Source organism: Chenopodium album, chromosome 24 (assembly GCF_948465745.1).
Source record: "Chenopodium album chromosome 24, dcCheAlbu1.1, whole genome shotgun sequence".
Taxonomy (NCBI): Eukaryota; Viridiplantae; Streptophyta; class Magnoliopsida; order Caryophyllales; family Amaranthaceae; genus Chenopodium; species Chenopodium album.
In genome coordinates, this window is record NC_137857.1 from 33,593,795 (window position 1) to 33,621,576 (window position 27,782).

Genomic DNA, 27,782 nt, shown 5'->3' on the forward strand with positions numbered 1-27,782 from the left:
GTACAAAGCGTGCAAACAACATAGTGTTACCTAAAACTACGTGTTCCTTGCACTCTACACCTTACTTCGGGCGCAACACTACATTTTTTGTTTGGGTATGTGCATGACAACTGACAAGATATGCCAACCGTTTCATATGTGCATTCCTACTAGCTAATAAACTACTACGAGTATTCCATAATACTCTCTCTATTTATTTTATTGATTATTTGATTTCATATTAGTGTTTAATTGTTTATCATATTCTCGATAGGAGGAGAATGACCTTATTATCATGCCAGAACCTCTCACAGAGCCACCCATCTTACGTTACAAGCTAATGTCTCTAGTGGGATATGTTCCCACAACCTCAATTTTATGATTTATGAGATGCAAACCTTATCATTAGACTAAACCTTTATTTCGTTATTTGACAGTATTTTATTCTATTCAATTCACATTTGGCTAATCAGATTTGATATAATATAAATTATAAAGTGTACATAAGGAAAGTTCATTGTGAGGTAAAGTGTACACAAGGAAAACGACTTGATACAATATAAAAGGTGGAGGAATATGAGATAAAATGAGTGCAAAAAAGGTTTGTAAAACGAACTTCACCCCACTTCAAAGCCACGTAATCTAAATTCAGTTGTTGTTTCTTGCAATCTTTTCCTCTAAATTCCGAACTCTCTTGTCGTTCAGTCACAATACCCACGAAAACCATTACTCCAAAAAGTGGGTCCCACAAACCCACTTTTCACTTCATCCTCACCGTTCATCACATCCAATTCCATATCTCATTACTCTACACCTTAACTCATTGAGTTTTAACTCATTGAGTTATGACTTTTAAGTGACATACTCAACTCAAACAACATTCCACTCTATCCTAATCCAACGGCTAGGATCAATTCACTTATTAGAACGAACGACCTACATTACATGCAAGATTTTTTGGGCATTTTACTGATACATTAATATAACCTTAAGTGCTAAGTATATTAAATTCTGTCTGAAAAATACTTCCTCCGTTTTCTTATAGCTAAAACATTAGAATTTCACCAATTTTTATATGTGATCACCCTAATACAAACACCCTATTTGACTTTTTTGTAATATTTACATATTTTAGAGAATTTTTTTTGGAGGACGTGTAATTTGATACTCGAATTTAATTGAATTTAATCATTTTAGATAAGTTAAAATTAGATTAATATAGGTATATAGATTGCACCCTTGGTATCATTATTTATGGTGATTTAAACTTACAAGAAAAATTATAGTTACGTGAGATTTTTAATTAAGCTTGATTCTTTTTTTAAAAAAAAAAAAATTATTAAAGCTCCATTCACTGTACATCTTCAAATTATCATTTTTCCATAACAAATTCCTTGTTAATTTATTAAAGATATACGGAGTAATTTTTACAATCAATTAAAGATATTTGATACGGAGTATATTATAATGTGAATTAACTAACATGAAAAGAAGCATGTTTCATCTAAAATAACGTAAAAAGTATTAATTAAAACAAATTAATGCATCAATTAACACGTAATTGCATTTCGTGTATATCGTGTATGAAATGTATTTAATGCTTATAATTAATCACTTTAAAGAAAAACAAAACAGAAAACTCCTGGCACTTGGTAGTACTAGTGCTAATTTTAATCACCTACCAGTTTAATATAATTCTATATAAATAAACCTCTGTCTCTACAAATTGAAAAAGCAGGGGACTTTAAAAAAACTTGTCAAAGTCTTTAAAACTTCACCATTTCATCATTTCTCTATTCTCTCCTACTCTCACACTCTCTCTCATCACCTTTAGAACTCGGTAAGATTTCTTCTTTTTGATTAATTTTGCAGTTATCATTACAATTTTGTTCAAATTTTGAATCTTTAATCTATTTTGTGTACATTTTTTTGGTTTATTGAATTTTCATTTGTAGTTCTGTGAATTTCTGTACATGGATTTTTTTTCTTATTCAATTTTATTAATTTAGGAAATTTTAAGGTCATTTTCTGAGTGCATGCATTGTATAATCAGTTATATTTCATTGATAATATCACAAAAATATTGAGCTTTATTTACTGATATTTAGCCGTTATAAAAGGAGCCATCTTTATGGTGTGCATCATAAAATAAGGAGTAAATAAAGAGAGAATTTTCTGGCATTGTATAATTTGTGTGTTTCATTTTTTAATTTTCTAAAGAAAAGAAACAATATTTAATTTGTTATTCCTGGAATTTGTTTCAGACTTTCAGTACTGTAGGGAATTTTTAAACTGGTATTAAATATAATATGAGATTTTATGTGTTTACAATGATACAGTAATGTTTTTTGAGTTGTAATGTGTTACGGAGTATTAATACTTTCAGATTGAAAGGCACTTTTGTAAATTTGTTATTTTATGTGTTTACAATGATATAATTATAGAAAGTGGCATATGGTGTAACTATTAGCTTAATTAGCAAAAGATGATGCTGTGAGCATCAAAGATTTATGCTATATGAATACATGAATAAATGGTATGATAGTGTAACACCCATTTGATTTAGGGTTAAAATTGTTGATGAGATAGATTTAGACAGTATGCAACAAATGATTAGATTTGTTCGAGTGCTTGTTTGGTTGACATAAACGTGCATAGAAATTATGGAAGTACCCGAAACCCCTAGCTTTTGTATGGAACATTATTGAGCGGATTATAAAAGCCTATATGTAGAATGCAGAAGATAATTTTGTTATGTATGCTACTCTTTTTCCCAATAAAAGGTGATAGAAGTTCTTAGTAAGTAAGGAATTTAAAGTTGTTTGGTTGGCAAAACGCGCTAAGTAGGCAGGAAGGTCTGCTTCTTACAACAAGGACATGATCACTCTTTTTCTGAAATCAAGAGTCATCGTTTCCTGTCTATTGCAGTTCGTTTTCGTAGCATTCATTATCTGATGTAAACTGCAACTTCATTGATAGGTCAAGATGGTTAAAGTTAAGGTGCTTGTGATTCCGCTGTTTCTTTCATTATTTCTGATGCCACTGGTCCTTGCAACATCCCATGATGGATTACTTAGAGTTGGATTAAAAAAGAAGAAATTTGATCAGAATACTCGTGTTGCTTCTCGACTTGGGTTGAAAGATAGGGAGAAACTGAGATCCTCCCTAGGGAAATACGTTCTTGGTGAACTTAGAGATGTAGAGGAGGGTGATATTGTTGCCCTGAAGAATTATATGGATGCTCAATACTTTGGGGAGATTGGTGTTGGTACTCCTCCTCAGAAATTTACTGTTATTTTTGATACTGGTAGCTCTAATTTGTGGGTGCCTTCATCAAAGTGCTACTTCTCGGTCAGTAACTAATAATAACAGTTATGGCTATTATTTGTCACTTCGAAATATCAATTTTCTTAATGTTTTATGTTCATGAGTTTTTGTGTGCAGATTGCTTGCTTCTTCCATGCCAAGTACAATTCTGGCTCTTCTAGTACTTACCAGAAGGATGGTATGTTAATCTTTCCTCATCAATCTTTCCTCATCAGTCTCTTTGGGGTTGCTATAGTTCTCTTGATATGCCCCAACTAATATATCGAAAAGCTTATGAAATCTGTACTTTGCCAGGACGGCGACTGGCTCACTTTTATGATTGTTCAGTGATACCCTTTTTTTCATAGTGAAGTTAGGTGTAATACTGTAATTGGACATGTTTACATACATACCTGTTTCAAATTTTCAATTCCGTCTGATGGACACAAGTATTTTAACCTCATGATGTTTTGATGCTTTGCTTATTCTATTCGCCTTTTCCGTTTATAGATTACAGGGTTCTAGGATTTATCACTTCAGTCTTTACAACTTGATACCTCTACAAATGATAATGACTGTCTATGTGATATTTGCCTGTATTCTGGTATGTTTTTGTTGTACTTGTGTGCGAGTGTGTGCATGAATTGTAGCTAGGTGATATGTATTTCTGATTCCCTTGGGACTCTATTTTCTGTCTTCAGTACCATTGCTGGAGTATTGATTAGAATACGTAGTATTACAAATGATTTTGAACAGACTAACAGAAAAAAGGAGAATTACTCACTAGTCACTACTCTGTACACTGTATAAGAAGTCAAGTGCAGTATCTTAATATAATATACTGTTATAAGCTGATAGCTGTTTAAGTGTGAATTGTGATTGGATCGTTTATATGTAATTGACTATTTTCTGATAACGTTATTACGAAACTTTTTTTCTTCTTAACATCATACTGATCATAGTGTTGGGCCCCGGTCACCCACCTTGACGGGTCACACGCACACTCCAATCCACATTAGTATGATATTGTCCGCTTTGGGCCTAGCCCGCACGGATTTGTTTTTGGGCACCTTCCAAAAAAGCCTCATACTATTTGGAGTGTGCACTCACTTATAAGGAGCTCTTCACCTCCTTACTCCTTCTATGTGGGACTTGGGATGAACACCCCAACACATAGTTGAGATTTCTCATGTATCTTAATACTTGACTATATCCAATGCAGGAGAATCTGCTGCCATTCGATATGGTTCTGGATCCGTATCTGGTTTCTTCAGTGCAGATAACGTGGAGGTCGGTGACCTTGTTGTAAAGGACCAGGTAAGTAGAATCAACTCAACTTCAGTTCTTAGTGGTAATTGACTAATTAGTCATCTTTTGAAAACTTTGTGTGTGTTTTTTGTTTTTTTTTTTTTTTTTTTTTGAGGGGAAGATAACTTTGTGTTTATTTCTCAGAAATTCATTGAAACCACTAGAGAGCCTAGCATCACATTCGTGGTTGCCAAGTTTGATGGGATACTTGGACTAGGGTTCCAAGAAATAGCAGTTGGGAATGCTGTTCCAGTTTGGTAAGCTTTGCAGTTACCCCATGAATTAAAATCATAATATTTTCCTCGTTAAATAATCTTCTCTATGCATCGAAGCGGATCATACCCAATTGATTTTGAGATACCTTGATGTCAAAAGTCAAAAGGAAAAATATGTTATCATAGCCTTTTATTGTCTTATACAGTAATTTGACTTACACAAATCATGAGCAGGATGGTTTGGGGCAGTTGTCATTTCAATATAACGAAAAACTAATTTGACAATACTTGTGTTCAAGGTACAATATGGTTAAGCAAGGGCTTATCAAGGACCCTGTATTTTCATTTTGGCTTAACCGTAAAGAAGAAGACAACGAAGGTGGTGAACTTGTCTTTGGAGGGGTTGACCCAAAGCACTTTAAAGGCAAGCACACATATGCTCCTGTAACCAGGAAGGGTTATTGGCAGGTATCTGTTTAATTTGTGAAAGGTTTATGTTTGTCAAATTAAATATAATCATGGATCTTAGTATCTTACTTCAATAATCTGTTTGTTGGCAGTTCGATATGGGTGATGTCCTTATCAATGGTAAAACTACAGGTATGCATCTTGTTACTATAAAATGCAGGCATTAGCCAATTATAAGGGGTGGGAAACTGGAATTATTGGACTATGTTCTTAACAATAAGATAAACACTTCAACATCTAAGGAACTTAACACATTTTCAATTTCCTCTGTTTTTTTTTTTTTTTTTAAATGATGCTGATGGACTCCGCTGTTATTTGTAGGGTACTGCTCAGGTGGATGCGCAGCTATTGCAGATTCTGGAACATCTTTGTTGGCTGGCCCTACGGTTAGTCTTCTTTGTCATCTGTATTGTCACTATATAGTAACTCTACAAGATGGGTGTCATCTTTGTTACTTGGACTAGATAATTTACTTAAATAACCATGTCTGGTCCTAGAGACCTAAACACTGCGATATTGGTATGTAAACTCGACGCTTAAATTGGTTCAAGGTTCATGGAATTGTTGTGATAGCTGATTCTGATACTTGCACACCAATGTTTAACACCAATACTCGAGTCGAAGTAGCATAGGTTGTACATTTGCACCAAATTTTTGCTTGACAGGCTCCGCTTTAGATATGACTCTAAGAGTGTCATGTCGATAGGCGGAAATGTGGAGCTAGCATTGCATGTTAAAACTATTTGCATTTGGTACTATCTGGTCAGATGATGAATTTACGTGTAACATTTCACATTTGGCATTGGATTTCCTTAGCATAAGTATTCTGTAGTACTTTTTGTCCAGAATTACTATGTTAGTTAAGATCTCAAGGACATAGCTCAAAAAAATTTTGTATCAATGCTCGTGCTAAACTGCTAATGCAGATACTAATTGCTATCACATTGTATGCAGACCGTTATTACCCAGATAAACGAGGCTATTGGGGCTTCAGGTGTTGCCAATCGGGCATGTAAGAATGTAGTTCAGCACTACGGACAAACAATGATCAATCTACTATTTACAGAGGTGAGTTGAGTTTCTTGTTACATTTTTTTGTTTGATGCTTCATGCTCTTGCAGTCTTGCTTAGACTGTTATAACTACTTTTCTGAAGAATCTGAAGAGAAATGAGTACATGAACAATTTGAATTTTCTGAAGAATCTGAAGTGAAAAGGAGTACAATGTTAAAAGAAAATGACAAAAATCCTTCTTAGTTAAACTTGTTGCAATTTCATGCATGCTCAATAGTCAATACAGTTGCAGACTTGTGCCGGATTTAGGCGTTTACATTAATTTGGCATTTATATATAAATACTTTTAATAGAGTAGAACTTTTGTGTAGTACTTACTGATTTCACCTTTGTTTGTTTTGATAGGAGTCCCCTAAAAAGGTTTGCTCTCAAATTGGTGTCTGTGCTTATGATGGCAGACATGGTGTTAGGTAGGTGTTAGAACTGAACATTCTATTTTGTGATATATATCAAATTATATATTGAATATTTTGTGATTATTGAAAGAGGTTAATTTGCTTCTTGCAGCATGGGGATCGAGTCAGTAGTAGATGAGCAGAATTCTGACAGCTCACCTGATGGTATGTGCTCTGCTTGTGAGATGGCTGTTGTGTGGATGGAGAGTCAACTCAAGCAGAATGCGACCCAGGATCGTGTAATAAGTTATGCTGATCAGGTGGGTCATCTCAACAATATTGTAAGATAACTCTCGATTAGAAATTATAGTCCTTTCTAACTCTGCTATTTGAAAACACGCAGCTATGTGACCGAATTCCAAACCAATTGGGACAATCAGGTGTTGACTGTTCCCAAGTTTCTAAGATGCCCCCGGTTGCCTTTACTATTTCAGGGAAGGAATTTGTACTTAGAGCTGAGGAGGTAAAGTATGCTCTATATGCATTGTTATTGCTATATTGGTTAGTTCTTTTTGTTTATGTTCATACATACAAAATTTGAAATCAGTATTCAGCAATGCATGGTTCTGGTTGGGGTTCTTTTAGCTCTACGCTATTAACTTGTTGTGTTAATTCTTAATGATAATAGCAAATAAACTGGCATAACGTATAATGTCGCTTACACTAACATTTTTGTGTGTTTAAATGCTCAGTACATACTCAAGGTTGGTGAGGGTTCTGCTGCACAGTGTATCAGTGGATTTACTGCTTTGGATGTTCCCCCTCCCCGTGGACCAATCTGGTATGCATTTTGTATCCATCCACTTGAAAATGTACTCGTATTTCACTTTCATACAGCGAAAACATTTTTGACATTCAACTCATGCACTTGAAAATGATGCAGGATTCTGGGAGATATCTTCATGGGGCGGTATCATACTGTATTCGACTATGGAAATCTCCAGGTTGGATTTGCTGAAGCAGCATAATATTGCCTTGTATACCTTATTTCGTGTGTTCAATTAGTGTTAAGCCATGGTTTCCCTTGTAAGCGTGTGACTGGATTTTCGCTTCTTTAAGTAACCAAACTATTCTGTAGAATGGCAGATATGCTTTTGTAAATATCTGAATGTTAGTTTTTATTTACAGTACTTAAGTTAAAGCAATACAAATGGCTTATCAACATAGCTTTCGCTTATAAAGCAGTACTCCCGTTACTCTCTATGATAATTCGGAATTATTTTTCCTGTGGTGCTAACTGTAATCAGAGTTTTTGAACTATTTCTTCCTGTCGATGATTTAGAGAATTCAAAGGAAACTTTAAAATCCTGAACTTAGGATACTTTTAAAAAACCTCACTTGAAAACAGGTTTAAGGACGTCCTCTTAGATGGTTGAGTCATTAGATAAGTTTTGTTAAGATGACCAAAATATCTACAGTACTCACACCATGATCATGAACAAAGTCCAATGACTGACCGATTGGTGTGACAGGAACAGAATTGGCTTGAGCCGGTGATGGAGTGAGGTGGGTAGGTTGTGGCCTGTGGGTTCATTATTTCTAAGCAAACAGACTTAAGTCATGACTAGCATGGACTAAACCATGACTAGTCTGGCTCGGATGTAAATTGGTCCATGTACGACTACAATTTTCCAACCCCAGCCATCCTAACCTAGATCTGTTTTAAACAGAAAATGTGTTATTCGAGTCTGTGATAGTATGTATATATGAATCTAATTTCAACCCTAAAACCGATATAATAAAAAGTAGCATACATATAGTCGCGTTTCAGTACATACATCTATGATACTTCACCCCTATATTTGAAAGTTGAAAGACTTAAATCCCACTTTTAAAGTTTTAAAGAAGTTTTGCACAATAAAAAAGCAATAATAAAAGTTCAACTGTATTGCTTAGCATCAAATTCACAACTCAGATACAAAGTCAGTTGGAAAAAAAAAAAAAAAAACAGAAAAGAAAAGCAGAGTAAATAAATTGGCAGACTTTATGTGCTAACGGTAGGCTACTAGGCTTATGTTAAAGAAGGAACTTTCAACGTGTATTTCACTATTTTGGTCTTTAATCTCAACGCAAAAAAACACAACTTTGCTTCAGAATTACAATTCCAGTATTCTTTCTTTGCAACTTATTTGTTCACACAATTTTCACTACTTAGATGAAATTAACTTTTGTGAGTGAGCTTCTTTATGGGAATACAAAAGCTACTTAAACAACATTCGACAAACTATCTTTACAACGAGTAAAAACTTGCACAATTGAGATATACGGAATTTATGTGATTATGTCTGTTCAATTCATTAAATTCGGTATAAGATAAAAACACTCTTTGTGTGACCAATTTAGACATCAATAATCTTGCACCACGAGTTTTTGGAAAAAAACATACTCAAAAAGAATAACATCATTATAAACTACAATCATAATAAAGTTTATCATTATTCAAAATCAAACAATAGAAATATAGGGTTATGTTACATGTAGCCTAAGGGCTAAATATAAGTATTTAATATACTCTTGAAAATGGTATAAAATTAGGATACATGATAAAAACACGCGTAAATCAGTATAATTAGTGTTTATTTTTTCATGATTTCCTAACTTTACACAATTTTCTAGTGCGTTTTTAATGCTTATATGTAGCCCCAAGGGCTATGTATAACATTTTCCAATAAAATATAACTAAATTAAATAATGTAAACCGCGTTAAAAATAGCCGATTAGCCATCATTTGTACGTAATAGTATAATTTATTGTTGGCAGCGACTTGTACTATAGTGTACAGACATATAATAAAAATACATTCAAGTCTAAATTCGTTGCATGTTATTTAATCTTAAGAAACAATGAAAGTTTTAATCCTAATGATTAGAAGACTAATAATATAGTTTAAATTATCTGATCTCAATAACATCTCATACATAGACTTTCGCAAATCAGTCTATTCTAATATCCTAGGACCATTTAATTACCTCTAATTATTCCCTCAAATCAAATGATCTAATTCTAATACAATGTACAAAATGATTAACAGCATTATAAAATAAGAAGTCGTACCAATTATATAGGAAATAATCTATGGTTTTCATTTTATTTTTGGACGTACAGCTAGAAGTTGAAATATTTTCAACATAGATTCAGGTCATCTGGCCGTAGCTCTCATAGCACGTGCTCACGTGCCGCCATGTGAGAATCCAATGAGGAGTATCATTCACTTCTATAAGCAACCGCGCCTTGGCTCCATGCAGCTGCCAAACCCCACGAAATTGGCTCTCTTATATGTTAAATCTAGGCAAAGTCCTCGCTGGTACGAGGCTTGAGGTCGAGAATACCAACGAGGACTTTATAATATATACGGATTAACTTATCATGAGACCAGAGTGATTTTTTCTATAAGTTTGTACGATGTGTCCTATAAGAATTCAACTAAAATAACTTTTTGAATGTATTACGATAATGAGAATCAATTTCATGTCACTTAAATTAAAAAAAAAAATTGTAAACACCTCATCAATTTGAAATCAACCATTCTACTCATAATTGAATTTAGATTGAGGTGCTAAGAGAATAATCACAATTTTATTGTAAACTAATTTGAAATTTCAATCATGTTAGTTTCTTAACCAATAATTAAAGTCAATAAAATTGATAAATCAAAAGTATATTCTCTTGTGTGCTATCCAATGAGGTAACACCTTTGCATACTCAACTACTCAAGTCTTGGTTTGCATGTTATTACTTGCATGACTTTTACAATTGGTATATTTTATTTTCTTTACTTGTATGAAAATGTGTACTTAAACATTTTTTTTATTTTTTTTATTTCATTAAACATAAGTTTTGAAAGGGCAAATTATTATTATTATTATTTTTTTTTTGATAAAATGAACAAAAAATAATTAAATTTCCGCCGTCTGAAACCATGTTAAATATGCTATTCTTCCAATTCGTCTCCTATGTTTTATTCTTTGCTTTTGGCATGTGAAGATCCCTTCAAATTTAAAAGGAGCCGTCATATTTTGGATAGAGTATAGTAGAAAAGAACGCCACTCATTGGACAAAAATTATTACTAATTAATATCATTAATTTAATATTCTTTTTTCAACCAAATTCTTAATATATAAATGATCACTTCAATTGGATCTCACAACAAACCTTAACCAACGCCACAAAAATCATACTTGCTCTCTCTTTCTTTGAAAAGAAAAAACTTCTTTGAATTCCTACAAAGCCTATAAGCTTGCAATGAAATGGAGTAGAGGCAAGGCCATTGGCCACGGCTCCTCGGCCATAGTCTCCCTAGGAACGTCCCTCCCTAGTGGAGAATTACTCGCGGTCAAGTCTATTGAGTACTCGAGATCAAATGCCCTTCGAAAGGAGCAAGAAATTCATTCAAGATTGAGATGTGATCGAATTATCGAGTACAAAGGGTATGATGTTACTCTTGAGAATGGTAAGGTCTTGTACAATATTCTCCTAGAGTATGCCTCTTGTGGTACACTTATTGATGCAATTCAGAAAAAAGGCGGTGGCCTAAGCGATCCCTTAGTTAGACGGTATGCTAGCGAAATTCTCCAAGGTCTAGAGTACCTACATTTTAAAGGTATAGTACATTGTGATATTAAGGGTGGTAACATTTTGGTAACAAATGAAGGGGTGAAAATTGGGGACTTTGGGTGTTGCAAGCAGGTTGATGACATGGCTGTATTCAATTCGTCCATTACGGACATAAGTGGGACCCCCATGTACATGGCCCCTGAGGTGGCACGTGGCGAACAGCAAAGCTTCCCGGCCGACGTTTGGGCTTTGGGCTGCACTGTTTTTGAAATGGCTACTGGGCTGAGCCCATGGCCCAATATCAGCCAAGACCCATTTTCAGCCCTCTATCATATCGGGTTTTCGGGCGCTACGCCTGAAATACCGGGCCTCTTATCGGATCAAGCCAAGGACTTTTTGTCCAAATGCTTGAAGAGAGACCCAAAAGAAAGGTGGTCAGTTGCTGAACTCCTTAAGCATCCTTTTGTATTAGATGTTGGGCCAGATCATGGGCCCATTACAGACTCTCCAACCAGTATATTGGACCAAGGAATTTGGGAGATATCAAATTCAGCCCAAAAGAATGAGGCCCAAGAAGAATCCACCAAGTCTCCAATTGAGAGAATAAAGGGTTTGATGGTAAATTCAACTTGGGAAGAATTTCCTAATTGGGCCTGTGATGAAGATTGGATTACAGTGAGAAGCAACAAAACTATTGAAGCAGAAAATGTATTTAGTGGGCTAGGCCTTTCTTTGGCCCAAAATTTCAAGCCCAATAGGACAAGTACAATTTTCATTTTTACAGTTGGGTTATTATGTTCATCCATTGAGCAGAACTTTCCATTTGTTAGTTTTGATATGTTAAAATGTTGTAGAGATATAATTTGTAGCATGTATAGTTATTTTATAAATTGTGATTTTACTTGTAATTGTATAATCTTATGTCATCTAAATCATGAAGAAATTTTTTTGAGCAAATTTTTTGCCAATCTTAGTAGCTGGATTGGTAGCATCTCATGGACAACAATATTTAGAATAAAATTTTTAGTTACCAAGTAATATCACGTAAGTACGTAACATATATTATGCAACACAAAACATCGTCGCATTTGGTAATTCGATTAGTAATTCTTAAACCATCTAGGTAACTAATGTCACCCTCATATCATGGCCTCCCAACCTAACGATCAACCTCTAATGGCAATGAATCTTGTAAGGAATCTAATGCAAATTGAACAAGCAAGTTGATCAATGTATTTTAGTCGAAAAAAATAGATCGATCAACCTCTACGATTGTTTTCAAAATGGAATATTCTTATATTCTAAATGAGGTGTAAACTCATGTAAAGCATAAAGTCATAAATAAACCTTAGCTTTAGGAACGACTACATGAATAAATTGAGTACCAAAATATTGTATGCCATACTCTAACTAGCTAGCTACCTTAGAGAACGACCATACATTTTACTTTATTTTGTTACTCCGTACTTCTTTTAAGTATCTTGGCAACTAACTTTCTTTAGCAACAACGGGTCATGTTACACGAATTGATCAATAACGCCAAAAAATATATATGTACAAATATAAATCAAATATAACCAAAGTTTGTGTCTCCTTTTCAAACAACATCCATAAGGGGAAGTTGTCCAACTCATTTAAAGACCATCGATCTAATGGTAACGCATTAGCATTTGACATATAGACGTAAACTTCATACTTTTTAGTTTTTAAGTTACTTTCGTTATTCAAAATGATCGTCTTTTTATATATCTTTGTCGTTTTTTAATTAGTTAGTTTTAATATAATTCTTCTAGGCTTCTAGCTTAGTTATTTATTTTGTTTTCTATGTACGTAGTGAGAGGATTGCTCATACTAGCTTAGTATTAAAATTTATATATTCTCATGGATATAAATATTGCTTTTATATATACATTATTAGAATATTCCAATTAATAGGATAGATATAATAGAGTTTATACTAATTAATAATTATGTAATACGTACATGAGTACGACAAACTTCACAACCATTGAAACTCCACTAATTACGAGCAAAGATGAAAATTTACCACACATTATACTTTTATGATAGTAGGAAAAATACCAAGGGTTCTTTATTTTGCCTCTTTACCAAATAGGGTCATTATGCTTTGTAATTGTGAACCATTGGTTTGTTTTTTCTTTACCTTTACTTCAGCTTTTCTAGTCATAGTCACGGTTTCACTCAAGCAACTTGCAAAGCCACTGGTTTATTGGTGGTTCACCTACATATGCCTAAACAAAGTAGTTTCTGTTATTAATTTTAGGGCATATCGCAATTGAGTAAGTGTTGTGGTTTGTGGATGTTCGCTAGCTAGTCAAGTTAATAAAGTTTTGGGTAGTATTTAACAAATTCAAACTAAATTTAACATTATTTGAAAGATTTGTTTGTCTCCAATACTACAATTTAGTTGATGTAGGAACATTATTACAACGACTAACTTAGCTAGTTAATTAAAGAGGCAAAGAATATGATGTCTCTAACTAAAATACGTAGAAGTATGTGTTGTGAGTTTGTGACTTGGTGAGTTGTGGTTTTAATTATTACTCAACTACTTCCTCTAAATGGAATTAATTATCACATGTAATATTTAATTCTGTTTAGAAAAGACGAAAAAACGATTTCAATTTTTTCCTCACTTCTAGGGGGTTGTTAAATACCGCCGTCCATTTTTATCAAAACCGCCATCATTTGAAGCAAGTTGACAATTTTACCCTTAGTAAACCCTAATCCAAAATTCACCTTATTTTTTCACCCTTATATTTTCACTGTAAAGTTTTTAATTTTTTATATCTCAATCATCCTCCTTTACCACACAACCTCCACAAACAACCAAAAGCAGGGCCACTTAAGGCAGCAGCTGCGGCGACGGCGGTAATTGCGGTGGTGGAGGCGGCGCGCATTCAAGTACCGGCGGCAGAATGGGTGGCAAGGAGGTATGTTTCGTGTTTTTTAATTTTTTTTCCCTGTTTCGTTTTTTTTATTTAATGAATTGCCGGTAACCGGCGGCGAAATCCGGTTACCGCTGCTGGCAACCGGCGACCAAATCCGGTTACCGGTGCTGGTAATCGGATTTGGTCTCCGGTTACCAGCAGCGGTAACCGGATTTCGCCGCCGGTTACGTGCGTAGCTGTAGGGTTCGCGGCCTGCCTGGTAACCGGATTTTGCCTCCGGTAACCGTTGTTCACCGGAGTTGACCATCGGTTGTCACGGTGACCGGATATGGCTTCCGGTTACCAGCTCACGGTGACCGGAAATCCCCTCCGGTTACCAGCCCACAGGTTTTAAAATTTAAATTTTTTTGAATTTTTTCTTTTTTAAATAAAAACGGTATTATTATTATTTTTAAAATAAAAACGTAATTATTATTATTTTCATTTTTTAAATGAAAACGTTATTATAATTTTTTTGGATTTTTTTTAAATTAAAACGTTATTATTATTTTTTTAAATTATGCTTATATTTTTTATTTATTTGTAATTAATTATTATTAGTAATGTCCCTCAAAAAAATGAATTATTTTTAGTAATGTTAATTTTGTTGGTAATAATTCTGTCAAAATAAATAAATAAATAAAATAATTGTTGTTGTTGTTTTTGTTGTTGTTGTTATTATTATTATTATTATTATTATTATTGGTTGTAAATTTTTAGTTAATTTGGTTATGACAGTTGGCTAGACTGAAAATGACGTTCGATCGTATTGATGGGTCGGGTGAGCGACATACTAATTCTCGTGTAGTGACTGCTTCGGCTAGAAGATAAAGGTATCTGTTGCTATAGCCGAGGAAGCGTGTGTTGAAGATGATTTTGAGGAGGGACGAGAAGGGGAGGATATGGAGGAGGAGTGGCACGAGGACCAAATTACGGCTTTGATGGGTGATGATGGAAGTTCCAGACATGTTCGACGTCGGCGAGGTAGAGAGCAAGGCCAGGCGTCATCTGGAGCTACTTTGAGGAGAGGTGCTGATGGTAGATTTCAGAGTACAGGAGCTGTCGCTTCCCAGACTCGTAGACCTCGTAGTGGCCGAGCATCGACTGATACTATGTGGCTTGTTCAGGGTGAAATGCCTGGTGGTCCCAAGGATGGTAGTGTCATTCCTAGTTACGCAGGTCACATTGCCACACAAATTTGGATGGGGAGCGGTGCCAGAGATCGTCAGATTTTGAGGTGTCATCCTAGAACTCAGTGGTGCCTAAATTTGCAGGAGATGTACAAAAATATGACAGACGATGTGCGTAGCCGAGTAGATAGTACTGGTTTGAGTAGACTAGCTCACATCATGTATCACCACATTGATTGGGCCCTGATTTCAGCATTTGTAGAGCGCTGGCAGCCGGATACAAACACTTTTCACTTTCCTTTCGGCGAGATGACTATTATGCTCCATGATGTCCAGTACATACTTGGGTTACCTGTGGAGGGTGCTCCTATTGTGGAGCGTAGCGATGTTGCGTCTTTGAGGGTTGACTTTCAGAACTTTTTGGGGGTAGGAGCAGCAGCTCTTGTTGCCAAGCCAGGAGCTATTTGGGATAATGGGGGGGGGGGGGTATCATGTCAGGCCATAGATGAGAGGTGCCTGGCAGAGAGAGGAGACGTTGATATCCAGGTGCAGGGTTACTTGATGTTAGTTCTTGGCAACACTCTCTTTGTCGATAAGAGTGGTAGTCGTATTATTCCTTCTTGCATCTTAGAGGTGAAGAAGGAGGATGCTCGACTTTCTCATTATTCATGGGGTTCAGCTACCCTTGTTTATCTGTATCGGCAGTTAGGCATTGCCTCGCGGATAGATTGCAAACAGATTGCCGGGTGTTTGACGTTGCTACAGTCTTGGATTTACGAGTATTTTCCCGCATTTCGACCTATTCAGGGCTGTTTAGCCGTAGCACCGACTGATGGTCGGGCCGCCATGTGGGACACACAGGTACTGGATAGGGACTACCATCGTGTAGTTTCTTTTCGTAGACGTCTTGATCAGATGACAGATCGTGAGGTATATTTGGCTCAATGTATTTATTGAAAATTATTGTTTTCACACTTACTAATTATTAACGTGTTGTCATTGTTTTGTTGGAATTGGTTGTAGGTTAATTGGAGGCCCTACACGTTGACTCCAGCTCATTTGGTGCCGAGGACTACTTACTTGGGCTGGATACAGTATCGAGACATTGTTGAGCCATACCACCCTGACAGAGTTGTGCGACAACTTGGATATGTTCAGAAGATTCCTGATCCCATTCTTAGACCTGATTATGCTTACCGGCCAGGGTATGAGACGCGGAGTTACGTGGTTAGCTCCGCAAGTGCACCTCAGTTCTGGGACAGATTTCACTCTGGGTCTTATTGTATACCCTTATCAGATTATTTTCCATTGCTGGACGAGGAGCCTACTTGTTCTGATGATTACTTGGAATGGTTCTATACGTACTCACATCCATGTCTTATGAGTACTGATGAAGTGCTTCGCCCACCACCTCGACCCGATAGGACAGACGTGGATTACGTAAGTTTATTTAAGTATTTAATTTCATTTATTTAATTTTTATTAATTAATTTCATTACCTTCGTTTATTCAATTATCTTAATTAAATTTGACTCAATTAAATTTTTACTTTCATTTGTGTAGTGGGTGCAAAGATTCATGTCTCCATTGCGCAAGTTCATAGCTGAGCAGGGAGGCAACATCACCCCCACGGTGATCGAGGCGCAGGAAGCAATCATGGAGTGGAATGCCATGTTAGAAGATTGATATGTTTTATTATATTATTAGATTTGGTTTTAGTATTCTAAGTGTTATTAGATTTGGTGGTTTGATGTCATTTAAAGAGTTTTAATATTCTAAGTGTTATTAGATTTAGAGCAAACAATTATTAGATTCAATGTCATGTTTCAAATGTTATTATAATAGTATTTCGAACTAAGTAGTAGGAAAACAATAAATATCCTATTAACATCATTCACTACCAGATAGATTTTGCCATGTAGCACGCCTATCTTGATATCGGTCCTCCCAACCTATAACGGTATCATCACGTATACGGAACCAAGGAGTAGCAATAGGAGGAACCGGAAAATTATCTTCGAACTCCAATCGCACGAAATGCCACCCTAATGATAGTATGCAAAACTCCCTATACGGACCAGTGGCAGTTGATGGAGCAATCCAAGGTAGTACAGTGAGGCATGGGTAGACACTACGACCGTCCCTACCAATACCAAAACACATAACAGCGGCATTATAGAAGTTGGCAACCGGAAACAAGTCATCAATAACAATCATCCAATGGTCCATGCCGCATCTCCCTCCAGTCCATGTGATACGGTGTATAGCTCCATCTAACTCTCCAGCAGTGTATACTTGAGAATAAATGTCGCGGTGAGCAGCAACCTCATTTGCAATCGAACGTCGAGCTAACATCCATTCATTCTGGTTACCTATGAAGAAATCAGCAACACATCGAAATCCGCAGTTTCCATCACCAAGCGGATCACTCCACCCTTGTAAGAACGGAAGCATGAAGGGTGGAATTTTGTCCAAATATGCAAATTCCTCCAAGTTCAAATCATTCCCTACAAGTTAGGACAAACTTAGAAAAACATAACAACAACAACAACAACAACAATAGCAAAAAGAATAACAATGAACCTGAAGGTGTAACAATGGGTGGTCTACGACCACCACGACGTCCACCCCTACGCCCACCTCGACGGCCACGAGAACCCAAAATATGCTCAAATCTGCTACGATTACGCCTAGTAGACGTAGACCATTGGCCTGTCGGTGGCCGACCCCTTATAGTGTCGTTGATCTCTGGATCCGTAAAATCTGCCTGATCTCGGTGTAGCTCCTCAAATAGGACCCGGCTGACACCCCGCACAAAGCTCGGATCACGATCTAAGACCTCATCCACCAAAGACCTAAACAAGGATGCATCCTGCTCTGACTCCTCAGCAAAAACAGGAATATCAACGCCATCCCCGATCACTAAGGTCTTCCAAAATGGATGGACCTGATCCAAATACAACCCAGTGCCAGCACAAATTGCTGTCCACATGGTGCACGCACATGGGAGACCATGCGTCGTCAGCAACGCACACCCACACCTATCAAACACGTCATCAGATAACTCTCTCATCCTCCTTAACTCTCCTTGTAAAATATCAAGACCTCGAAATGACAAAAAGCCGTTAAGGTGAAGTAAAGGCATGAGGTTGTGCTGCGAACCCATTCGCCGTCTTGAGTCCTCTAATTGGTGACGAATCTTGATCAGCATACCCTCAATGTTACTATGCACACGGCGGAAGATAGTGTCTAACGCTCCTGTAGAACTGTCGAACCATTGTTTAAGCACGGAATGTTGGCTCTCTACTCTACATGTGTTGACGTTGCCGAAATGCATAACCAAATTCGTCCAACAACGTACGAAGTTCTCCTTGTGGACCAACCATTGCTCCTCAACGTATTTCACCAGTGGTGGGTTCGATGCTCCCCATATCGCTTTCATAGTTTGCAACTCTAACTCATACTCGACAACAGTGGTCGAGCACATTACTCTTCTCCATCTACCATTTCGAAATCTCTCGGCCATCACCATATCCTTCCCACACAAATAGTGCGCCCTTGCCAACACATCCTTGTTAATGTGCCACCCGCATAGTAAATGCGTGCAGTCTGGGAAGACCTCTTTCAATGCCTTCATTAACCCCAACTCACAATCAGTTACAAAAACTTTTGGAGCCACCTCATATCCAATGTACAACTTTAATCTCTCCAAAACCCACTTGTAGCTATCATAAGTTTCACTCTTCAATATAGCATATCCGATCAGAAAGTTTTGGTTTGTAGGCGTGACACCAACGAGCTCGAAGAATGGCATGTTATATCTGTTCGTCTTGTAAGTAGAATCCATCCCAATGACATGTGGATATGTACGTAGCATATTGGCCATCTCTGGGTGGGCCAAAAAAGCATGGGTGATAGCACGGGTATCCGGGTCGACATTTATCCAAGTGACATACTTGTGCTCATTTGCTAAGTGAACAAATTGGTGGGCAACATCTCGACCTTCACAAGCATCTAGCCGAATACGACTTCTCACATTGTAGATATGTCTCTTGTTAGGGTTCTCGTTCGGGAACTTCTCTTTCACGGCTGCCATAATGTGACGGGGCTTGGCTGCAGCAGAACTCATTTCGATAACAAGTGCTTTTGCAGCTGGACTAAGACCACTAACTTGTCGGTGACCCTCTTGATATACCATCAGCGGATGGTTATGCATGCCTTTTAAACCCTTTCTTGATATAAGGACCCATCCTTCCATGTCCCTCAAACATTGAGCCGAGATTTGAAACGTACATTTACAACCCTTACTCTTCGTGTTCTTGCGTATAGCATTTTCTCTATCCCGATTTTCCCCTCTGTTCCTCTCCCCTCGATCACATTTCATATAATTAATTGGAAGCCCGTTTCTCTGTTTCTTATACGATGAATTTGTTAAAAAAAATCCTAATGGAGTGGCAATCTCTCTTGCCCAATCAAGAGCTGCTTCGTAGGTCGGGAACACTTCTCTAGTCTGAAAATGCGGACTATAATCAACACCATCACCGCCGTAGTCCGGTAATGACGCCTGATACAATTAATTATTTTTTTAATTAATTATAACATTAATTATTTAATATTAATAACAATAATTTAAAAACAATAACAATAATTTTAAAAAAAAAAGTCAACCGGAATCCATGGTTACCGGATTTGATCTCCGGTTACCGTGGATGGTAACCGGATTTCACCTCCGGTTACCATGATTAACCGGAGGGCAAATCCGGTTACCATCCACGGTAACCGGGGATCAAATCCGGTAACCGTGGGTGGTAACCGGAGATCAAATCCGGTAACCATGGATTCCACCAACGGTTATGCACGGTAACCGGAGGCCAAATCCGGTTACCGTGACAAAAATCGGAGACAAAACCCGGTTAGCGCAACGGTTAACCAATTTTGGTCTCCGGTTGACGCCGTTAGTCGGTTTCTCCGATCAATATTTCGAATTACAACAACCGGAGAAAAAGTCATACCTGTTCTAAACGTGACGGTGGCGTCGCCGGTTCATTCTCCGTCGAGCCACCACGATCACTATCCATTTATCGTCGACTTTTACCGTCGTTGTGGCTGTCCGGTGTAGAAGGTGGTGGTTGAGATGGTTGTTGTTGATTAGAGAAAGAAAATGAGAAAAAAAAGTTACTAAGGGCAAATTTGTCGGTTTGCTTGAAATGATGGCGGTTATGATAAAAATGGACGGCGGTATTTAGCATTCCACTTCTAATATCGCAATGGTTTATGCTTTACTTTAATTTATTTAATTATTTATTTATTTTTATTTCACCACCACATAAATTTAATGAAAATGATAAACAAGAATCAACTTAGCTAATGTTTTAATTATGAAGAAATTTAATTATTTGCCAAATAATTCAATTACAAAACGAATATTGATCACAAAGTTGTGTTATTGAAAATGTACACGAAAAGTTGGCCTACATTGCTTCTTTTATTAGTCTAAGTTTAGTCTCCTCACCATAAACACTTTTATTCTTTTATTCTCTATAAAATACTATCAGCATTCAATTTACAATTTGATCGAATTACATTTTAATATTTAATCACGTTTAGTATTTCAAAGTGTGTAACCTGCAAATACCGAACTAAAAATCCCATGAGGGTTGAGGTTCAAACATAGTCTGATTAAAAATCTACTTGTTTTTTTTTGGGTCATCAATTTTAATTTTTCATAAAAATTGCAAAAAATTAACTGCACTAATCCAATCTATTGTGGTAGGAGCTTGAAACCACTTTTTTCTGTCAATTTTTATTTTCATAAGAATTACAATATACGAAGTATTAATTTTGCTAATCCAATCTGTTGTGGACTTGTGGTAGGAGCTTGACCAACCTTCCTTCCCTTTAATATGCTTATGTCTAATTTGCACTATTCTTTCAAACTTTTTAAGATTCCTCAAGCTGTTATAGTTCTAAGCTAAATTGTTTGACTTCTATAATTTAAGCATTATATCACTTTACAAACATTTTGACTTTTCTTTCAAAAAAAAAAAAACCATTTTGACTTTGATGAAAATTGCATTTTGTGCCCACTAAAACCCCTACATTTCTTCCCCTAGTTGAGCATATTTAGCTCCAAGGTGTACATATACTTCAATTACTTGCTGTATACTATACTCATAACAGTCATAATCTACAATAGTGTTACGTAACATATCATATTATCATATTATGCAGAAAATATTGAAGTACCAACTAAGAGGGAGAACATCGGTTTAATTCTTCCTAGTCACTATCTAGAAAGATACTCTTTGGCATAATCTTAACTTTTTGTTTGCTTATATAAACACCCATCTAGGCAATAGAACAAAACATAAACTCTCTAACATAAATTTCATTCTACAACAAAATGTCCGGTAGCGAACTACAACACCCTTCTATTCAGCTAGTTATCGATTCTTCCACCACTACGGCCAACACCACTACTAAAGCTCCGCGAGCAAATTGTAACCCTTCATTCTCCTCGAGGAAATCATTGTCTCCCATTCTAGCTCGACTCCATGCAGGGTATTTTAGAATCAGCCTTGCTTTTGGAAGCCAAGCACTCCTACTGAAAATCCTTCTCCAAACGACTAACCACAAACATAGTACAGGTGACAAGCCATCGCCTCTTCTAGATGTCTTTCACAACCTCCCATCAACGGTATCCTTTTTCCTATGGTGCATCTCTCTGTTAATCCTTACATTACTCTCCCTCTTCTATGTCCTTCGATGCTTATATCACTTCCACTTGGTGAAAGCAGAGCTCTCACACCATGTAGATGTGAATTACCTCTATGCCCCATGGACTTCTTGGCTTCTCCTCCTCCAATCCACCCCTATCGCCATTGCTCCAAAGACCATCCCCCATCTAATCCTTTGGTGGGCATTTTCCATCCCAATCATAGCCCTTGATGTAAAAATCTATGGTCAATGGTTCACTACCGAGAAGAAGTTCCTCTCCATGGTGGCTAACCCTACAAGCCAATTATCGGTCCTAGGAAATCTAGTAGGGGCTAGAGCTGCAGCTCAAATGGGATGGAAGGAAAGTGCAGTTTGCATGTTCTCTTTAGGGATGGCTCACTATTTGGTGCTATTCGTTACACTTTACCAAAGGTTGTCTGGTGGAGACCGCCTTCCTGCCATGCTCCGTCCTGTTTTCTTCCTCTTCCTCGCAGTCCCAAGCATGGCTAGCTTGGCTTGGAGCTCTATCTCCGGATCATACAATACTGAATCAAAGATGCTATTTTTCCTCTCACTCTTCCTCTTTGCATCATTGGTAATTCTTTTACTTCTCTAAGTTTAAAGATTTCTTAACAGGAAGGTACAAACTGTGTAGATGCTGCTCTACTGCATGCCCACGTCTCATCTTTCAGTGATCCTATTGCGGATTGGAGACTGGAGAGGCAGGGCAACCGAAGAGCAACCGTATGGTTCAAAAACAGATCTTGCAGCCTTGCAGGTTGGAAAGCCTTGCATTTATGGGCTCAGGAAACAGAAAATCAAGTTCATTATTAACAAAAAGAACCACAAATAACGACTAGCTTAGTACTCTGAATAAAATTATTTTTGAATCCTCAAAACCAAAAATTCAAATTAGCAGTGATACCGAACAAGCCTTCAACAATTGGTCATAGCTTTTAATTAACTCAAGATCAACTAAGAGGGATAAAATAATATAAAATTCGAGAAAAAGCAATCTAACACAGCGTGTACAGACAGTTATATACATTAACTTAAACATGATTTATGGAATCATCTAAATTAGAAGCAATAAGACAGATTAAGGCACTAGTAATACACGTATAGTTATATGTTCATGCTAATCAAGAACATAATCTTTATTTTGTCTTATGTTAGTAACAACTTAATTACAGCTGGAGATAAGTTAACCTTTCTTAAAGCTGAAACATCTGATGCAAATAGATCAGAACATTCGTCATTTAATTTCACTACAAAAAACATACTCAAACAGAAGATCATAAAATAATTTATTTTTATTTTTTTTATATTATTGTTATTATATACAAGTATGTAATATTTATTTTTTAATGTACCTGACTTCAATCCTTTGGCTTGTAATTCAGGTGAGCAGACCAACCTTATTCAAGAAATCGATGAGGAAATATAACATTGCGTGGTGGGCATACTCATTCCCGCTAACCATGCTAGCTCTTGCATCTGCAGAGTACGCACAGGAGGTAAAGAGCCAGGCAGCAGCAGCTTTGATGCTCATAACCTCAGGACTCTCGGTCCTAGTTTTCATCGGACTGCTGTTGTTTACTGTGCTCAATGTTGCTAAGCTGCTTCGCGAAAATGATCCTATTTTAAGCTTCACCCAGGATCCTACGGCTTGATAAATACTGTTAGTGTAAACAATCCATTCTTATATCATATCCAACGGCATGCTTTTATGCATTGGGCAGAAATTTGGCAGAGTTACATGCACACTCGACACACATAGGTGAATAACACCCATATATAAAATCCCAGGGGAATTTCACCTCAAGTACTATCAGCAATCAAATTTGTGCCCTTCTCAAGGCAATTCAAAGATACAAGTATGAACCGGTCATCAAATCCCTAAGCACTGTATCCAAAGATTCACAGTATTCTCTACAGAATTCATATTCATCGACTAAACCATGAAGATTATAAAGAAAAAAATGAGGCAGCAGCAAATAGATGACAAGAATCTATCATTTTCAATAGATTAGTAAGTTGAGAATCTCTTCTAGATCGAAGAAAGTGCAAGCATAACAGAGTCTGACAAACTGGAAGATTGAAGTAACAGAACTCTATGTATCAATAAACATATAAATGAATAGAAAAATTTCGACAGGAAGAAAATATTAAACAAAAAATGAAGAGAAACTATAAAAAAAACCTATGCATACTGGGGTGATAAGCAAACACACTTCAGAATTAGTCTATTTGTATTACTTCCTGTGTCAGTATTTCTCGTCCTGTATCTTGCTCTCTCAAGTGGCACAATGGTGTAAAGTATAATGGAAAAATCAAAAACTTGTGTAACTTCAAAGGAGGACCAAGGAACCTACAAAATCTTTAGCAGGGGGCACAAAAATCCATTATGAGTCCTTCTTGCCAGTGGAAAGTGAAATTTTGTGGTCCAACGTCTGCAATTGATTCCGAAGTTCTTGGTTTTCTTCTAACAAACGATCATATTCAAGAAGTAGCCCCTCAGATTGCTTCCTAAGAGCCTCAACAGTAGCTTCTGATGTACTTGCTTCCTTAACTTTGCTCTCAAGCTCTGATTCCAGCTGCCTAATCATATCTTTAAATGTGTCTACCTGCTGCTCTCTGGCTTTCAATTCCTCAGAGCTAGGGCCAGCAGATTTCATGTCATTCCGCTTCACAGCCTCCATGGTCTTCCTCCTCAAACGAAGTTCTCTGATGTAGTGGTGCAGACGATCAATCATTAGTGCAAGAAACAAGATAAATCCTGCAGCAATCAAAACACAAATGTGGGCTTAGATGCACAATCATTATTACAGTTAGTAATCTACAACGAGAGAACTTGAATAATGAAATGGTACTGTATATGAAATCACTTAAGATTGTCCTAAAGAAACTATCAACAAACTGTAACAGAAAGCACATATAGAAACCCCATATCCTGAATAGAGTTGTTTGGAAATTGGAACAATCAAGGACATGAAGCAAAGGTAACCTAATAACTTATATTGTATATTAAGATACCACACTAAATTCCAATTCCATTTCTAATACTCCCTCCGTCCCTTAATACAATGCCTCTTTCTCTTTATTATGTGAGGAATAAATGCTCAAAAAAGGCATTGTATTAAGGGACGGAGGGAGTACTAAGCTAGGAATTGATCGAGGAGGTAACTTTGCAAGAAGAATGCCATGGTCCTCGATCACAAAAATCTCAAACTACAATATCGAACTCCATCTTCAATAATGACCGGCATTCATAGCCTTGTCTGTCTCACTTTGGCAACCCAAGAATAATTAGCAATGGCAATATACTGCACTAAACCATAGAGAGTGACAAGGTGACAACACAATGTTCTCCTAAGTCCTAAATACCATCCATACAGCAGTATTCAACTGATGTTTCTACTTACAATAAACAAAACAAAACCAGCCTGATTTTTGGACTCAATATTTGGCAACAAACTAATGAAGAATTCATTCAATAATTTGAATTATAAAAAAGGAACAAAACCATATACTTCTTCACAACATAGAAGTATAATACAGATTAGCATTGGCAATCTTTTGCTAAAACATAGCAAATCAATCCAATTTCTCAAATTCATTGGAATCAATTGAATTATAAAAAAGGAACAAAACCATATACTTCTTCACAACATAGAAGTATAATACAGATTAGCATTGGCAATCTTTTGCTAAAACATAGCAAATCAATCCAATTTCTCAATTTCTCATAGCAAACCAAATGAGGCATCAATAATTTGAATTATAAAAAAGGAACAAAACCATATACTTCTTCACAACATAGAAGTATAATACAGATTAGCATTGGCAATCTTTTGCTAAAACATAGCAAATCAATCCAATTTCTCAAATTCATTGGAATCAATTGAATTATAAAAAAGGAACAAAACCATATACTTCTTCACAACATAGAAGTATAATACAGATTAGCATTGGCAATCTTTTGCTAAAACATAGCAAATCAATCCAATTTCTCAATTTCTCATAGCAAACCAAATGAGGCATCAATAATTTGAATTATAAAAAGGAAAATTTGTCAAAAACAACCTTTTAAAGTGTCTATTTTATTAAAAACAACCTTTTAAATTTTTTTTTGCAACTTCAGACCACATTATAAAATTTTTTTACCAAAAACAACCTAATGCTAGTTTTCGGCGTTGACTCTATTTTTCCGATGTTGACCACGAGTGTGTGAGGCACGTGACTTCATATATTGCTAATTATACCCCTTTCCCCTCCAATTAACTCCTATTAAAACCCTTCAAAGTGACAAATTACTTTGAGAGAGGAGGGGATTTAGTACGAGTGAATTGGAGGGAAAGGGGTGTAATTAGCAATATATGAGGTCACATGTCTCATACACTCGTTGTCAACATCGGAAAAATAGAGTCAACGCCGAAAATTAGCATTAGGTTGTCTTTGATAAAAAAAAATTATAATGTGGTCTGAATTTGTAAAAAAATATTTAAAAGGTTGTTTTAAATAAAGTGAACACTTTAAAAGGTTGTTTCTAACAAATTTTCCTTATAAAAAAGGAACAAAACCATATACTTCTTCACAACATAGAAGTATAATACAGATTAGCATTGGCAATCTTTTGCTAAAACATAGCAAATCAATCCAATTTCTCAAATTCATTGGAATCAATTGAATTATAAAAAAGGAACAAAACCATATACTTCTTCACAACATAGAAGTATAATACAGATTAGCATTGGCAATCTTTTGCTAAAACATAGCAAATCAATCCAATTTCTCAATTTCTCATAGCAAACCAAATGAGGCATCAATTGGAATCTTCAATACTGTAGCCAAATTCATGATAACTACAAAATCCCACATTCAGAAAACCCATCAACCCCAAAATAACAATGCCAAATAATATGGGCAAAGAAATAAAAATCTAAACCGACCCAAAAATAATTGGGACAAAAAGACAAAATTGTGATCAATACCCATCAAAATATCTTCAAAAAGGTGCAATATTTCACAATTCAAACAACACAAAATTCAAAAAACAATCAAACTAACCATAATCAATAGGACATTCATCAATAACCCAAAGTTTAATCTCATAAAATCAACAAAATTCAATGCAAATACCAAAAACAGGACAAAATCAAAACGAACCCAGAAAAATTAGATAGAAAATAATTAGAATTGAAGAATACCCATAAGAGAAGCTTCAAGAAGATGCCTGGAAAAGATGACTTGATCAGTGGGATTGAGAGTATCGGGCCCACCATCTTCCCCAATAGCGCGACGTTGGATCTTAAGAGTGCTATAAATGGTGGAAAAGAAAACAATGGCAATTGTAGCAGAGACAGTTTTGATGACAATTGGACCACGCCCACGTTTGATTTTGTCAAGAACAGCAATTACAAGCTTTCTTAATGGAGTTTTGAAAAGTAGCAGCAAAATTATGGCTGCTTCAATGAAGATTACTGTAAATAGAAGATGTATCATTTTTATTCAATTGTTTGTTATGAAATTCTCTTGTTTTTCTGGGTGAGAAATGCAGATTGAAAGAGAAAAAGAGAGAGAGAGATAGGAGAGAAGAGAAGAGAGAAGAAGAGGGGTGGAGAAGAGTAATGCGGGGCAATACTATTTCTGGGTTTTTCGTTTGGGCGGCTCTTATTTTATTTC

General features: G+C 36.2%; 4 protein-coding genes across 4 annotated transcripts; 2 read left to right on the plus strand and 2 right to left on the minus strand.

The window, feature by feature from the left end:
• Positions 1–1,700: 1,700 nt before the first annotated feature.
• Positions 1,701–7,931, plus strand: LOC145610014 (aspartic proteinase A2-like). The gene is made up of 14 exons (XM_081665259.1): positions 1,701–1,819; positions 2,959–3,330; positions 3,424–3,484; positions 4,508–4,602; positions 4,738–4,850; positions 5,108–5,276; positions 5,369–5,408; positions 5,598–5,662; positions 6,231–6,344; positions 6,695–6,759; positions 6,857–7,004; positions 7,088–7,207; positions 7,437–7,525; positions 7,628–7,931. Exons 2-14 carry the CDS (start codon positions 2,965–2,967, stop codon positions 7,710–7,712), a joined length of 1,530 nt encoding a protein of 509 aa, XP_081521385.1. The 5' UTR covers positions 1,701–1,819; positions 2,959–2,964; the 3' UTR covers positions 7,713–7,931.
• Positions 7,932–17,270: 9,339 nt separating this feature from the next.
• On the minus strand, positions 17,271–20,458 carry LOC145610893 (PKS-NRPS hybrid synthetase cheA-like). Its single transcript, XM_081666157.1, has 3 exons — positions 20,393–20,458; positions 17,964–19,944; positions 17,271–17,887 (listed from the first exon to the last, which is right to left on the minus strand). The coding sequence occupies exons 1-3, from the start codon at positions 20,456–20,458 to the stop codon at positions 17,271–17,273; spliced, it is 2,664 nt and encodes an 887-aa protein (XP_081522283.1).
• A 1,325-nt stretch (positions 20,459–21,783) lies between these two features.
• On the plus strand, positions 21,784–23,770 carry LOC145612573 (S-type anion channel SLAH4-like). The gene is made up of 2 exons (XM_081667922.1): positions 21,784–22,692; positions 23,501–23,770. The coding sequence occupies exons 1-2, from the start codon at positions 21,784–21,786 to the stop codon at positions 23,768–23,770; spliced, it is 1,179 nt and encodes a 392-aa protein (XP_081524048.1).
• Positions 23,771–24,173: 403 nt separating this feature from the next.
• LOC145612186 (uncharacterized) lies at positions 24,174–27,778 on the minus strand. Its single transcript, XM_081667564.1, has 2 exons — positions 27,308–27,778; positions 24,174–24,876 (listed from the first exon to the last, which is right to left on the minus strand). The coding sequence occupies exons 1-2, from the start codon at positions 27,600–27,602 to the stop codon at positions 24,503–24,505; spliced, it is 669 nt and encodes a 222-aa protein (XP_081523690.1). The 5' UTR covers positions 27,603–27,778; the 3' UTR covers positions 24,174–24,502.
• Between the last annotated feature and the right edge of the window lie 4 nt (positions 27,779–27,782).

Bases quoted from the DNA above. Each gene is read 5' to 3' on its own strand.
- LOC145610014 (XM_081665259.1), top strand. From the start codon at position 2,965: ATGGTTAAAGTTAAGGTGCTTGTGATTCCGCTGTTTCTTTCATTATTT. The intron at 3,485-4,507 runs GTATGTTAATCT...TATCCAATGCAG, and splicing joins TAGTACTTACCAGAAGGATG to GAGAATCTGCTGCCATTCGA. The intron at 7,526-7,627 runs GTATGCATTTTG...AAAATGATGCAG, and splicing joins CCTCCCCGTGGACCAATCTG to GATTCTGGGAGATATCTTCA.
- LOC145610893 (XM_081666157.1), bottom strand. From the start codon at position 20,458: ATGGATAGTGATCGTGGTGGCTCGACGGAGAATGAACCGGCGACGCCA. The intron at 19,945-20,392 runs GTATGACTTTTT...TAATTGTATCAG, and splicing joins CACCGTCACGTTTAGAACAG to GCGTCATTACCGGACTACGG. The intron at 17,888-17,963 runs GTTCATTGTTAT...CCTAACTTGTAG, and splicing joins ACCCATTGTTACACCTTCAG to GGAATGATTTGAACTTGGAG.
- LOC145612573 (XM_081667922.1), top strand. From the start codon at position 21,784: ATGTCCGGTAGCGAACTACAACACCCTTCTATTCAGCTAGTTATCGAT. The intron at 22,693-23,500 runs GTAATTCTTTTA...CTTGTAATTCAG, and splicing joins TCTTCCTCTTTGCATCATTG to GTGAGCAGACCAACCTTATT.
- LOC145612186 (XM_081667564.1), bottom strand. From the start codon at position 27,602: ATGATACATCTTCTATTTACAGTAATCTTCATTGAAGCAGCCATAATT. The intron at 24,877-27,307 runs GTATTCTTCAAT...TGATTGCTGCAG, and splicing joins TCTTGAAGCTTCTCTTATGG to GATTTATCTTGTTTCTTGCA.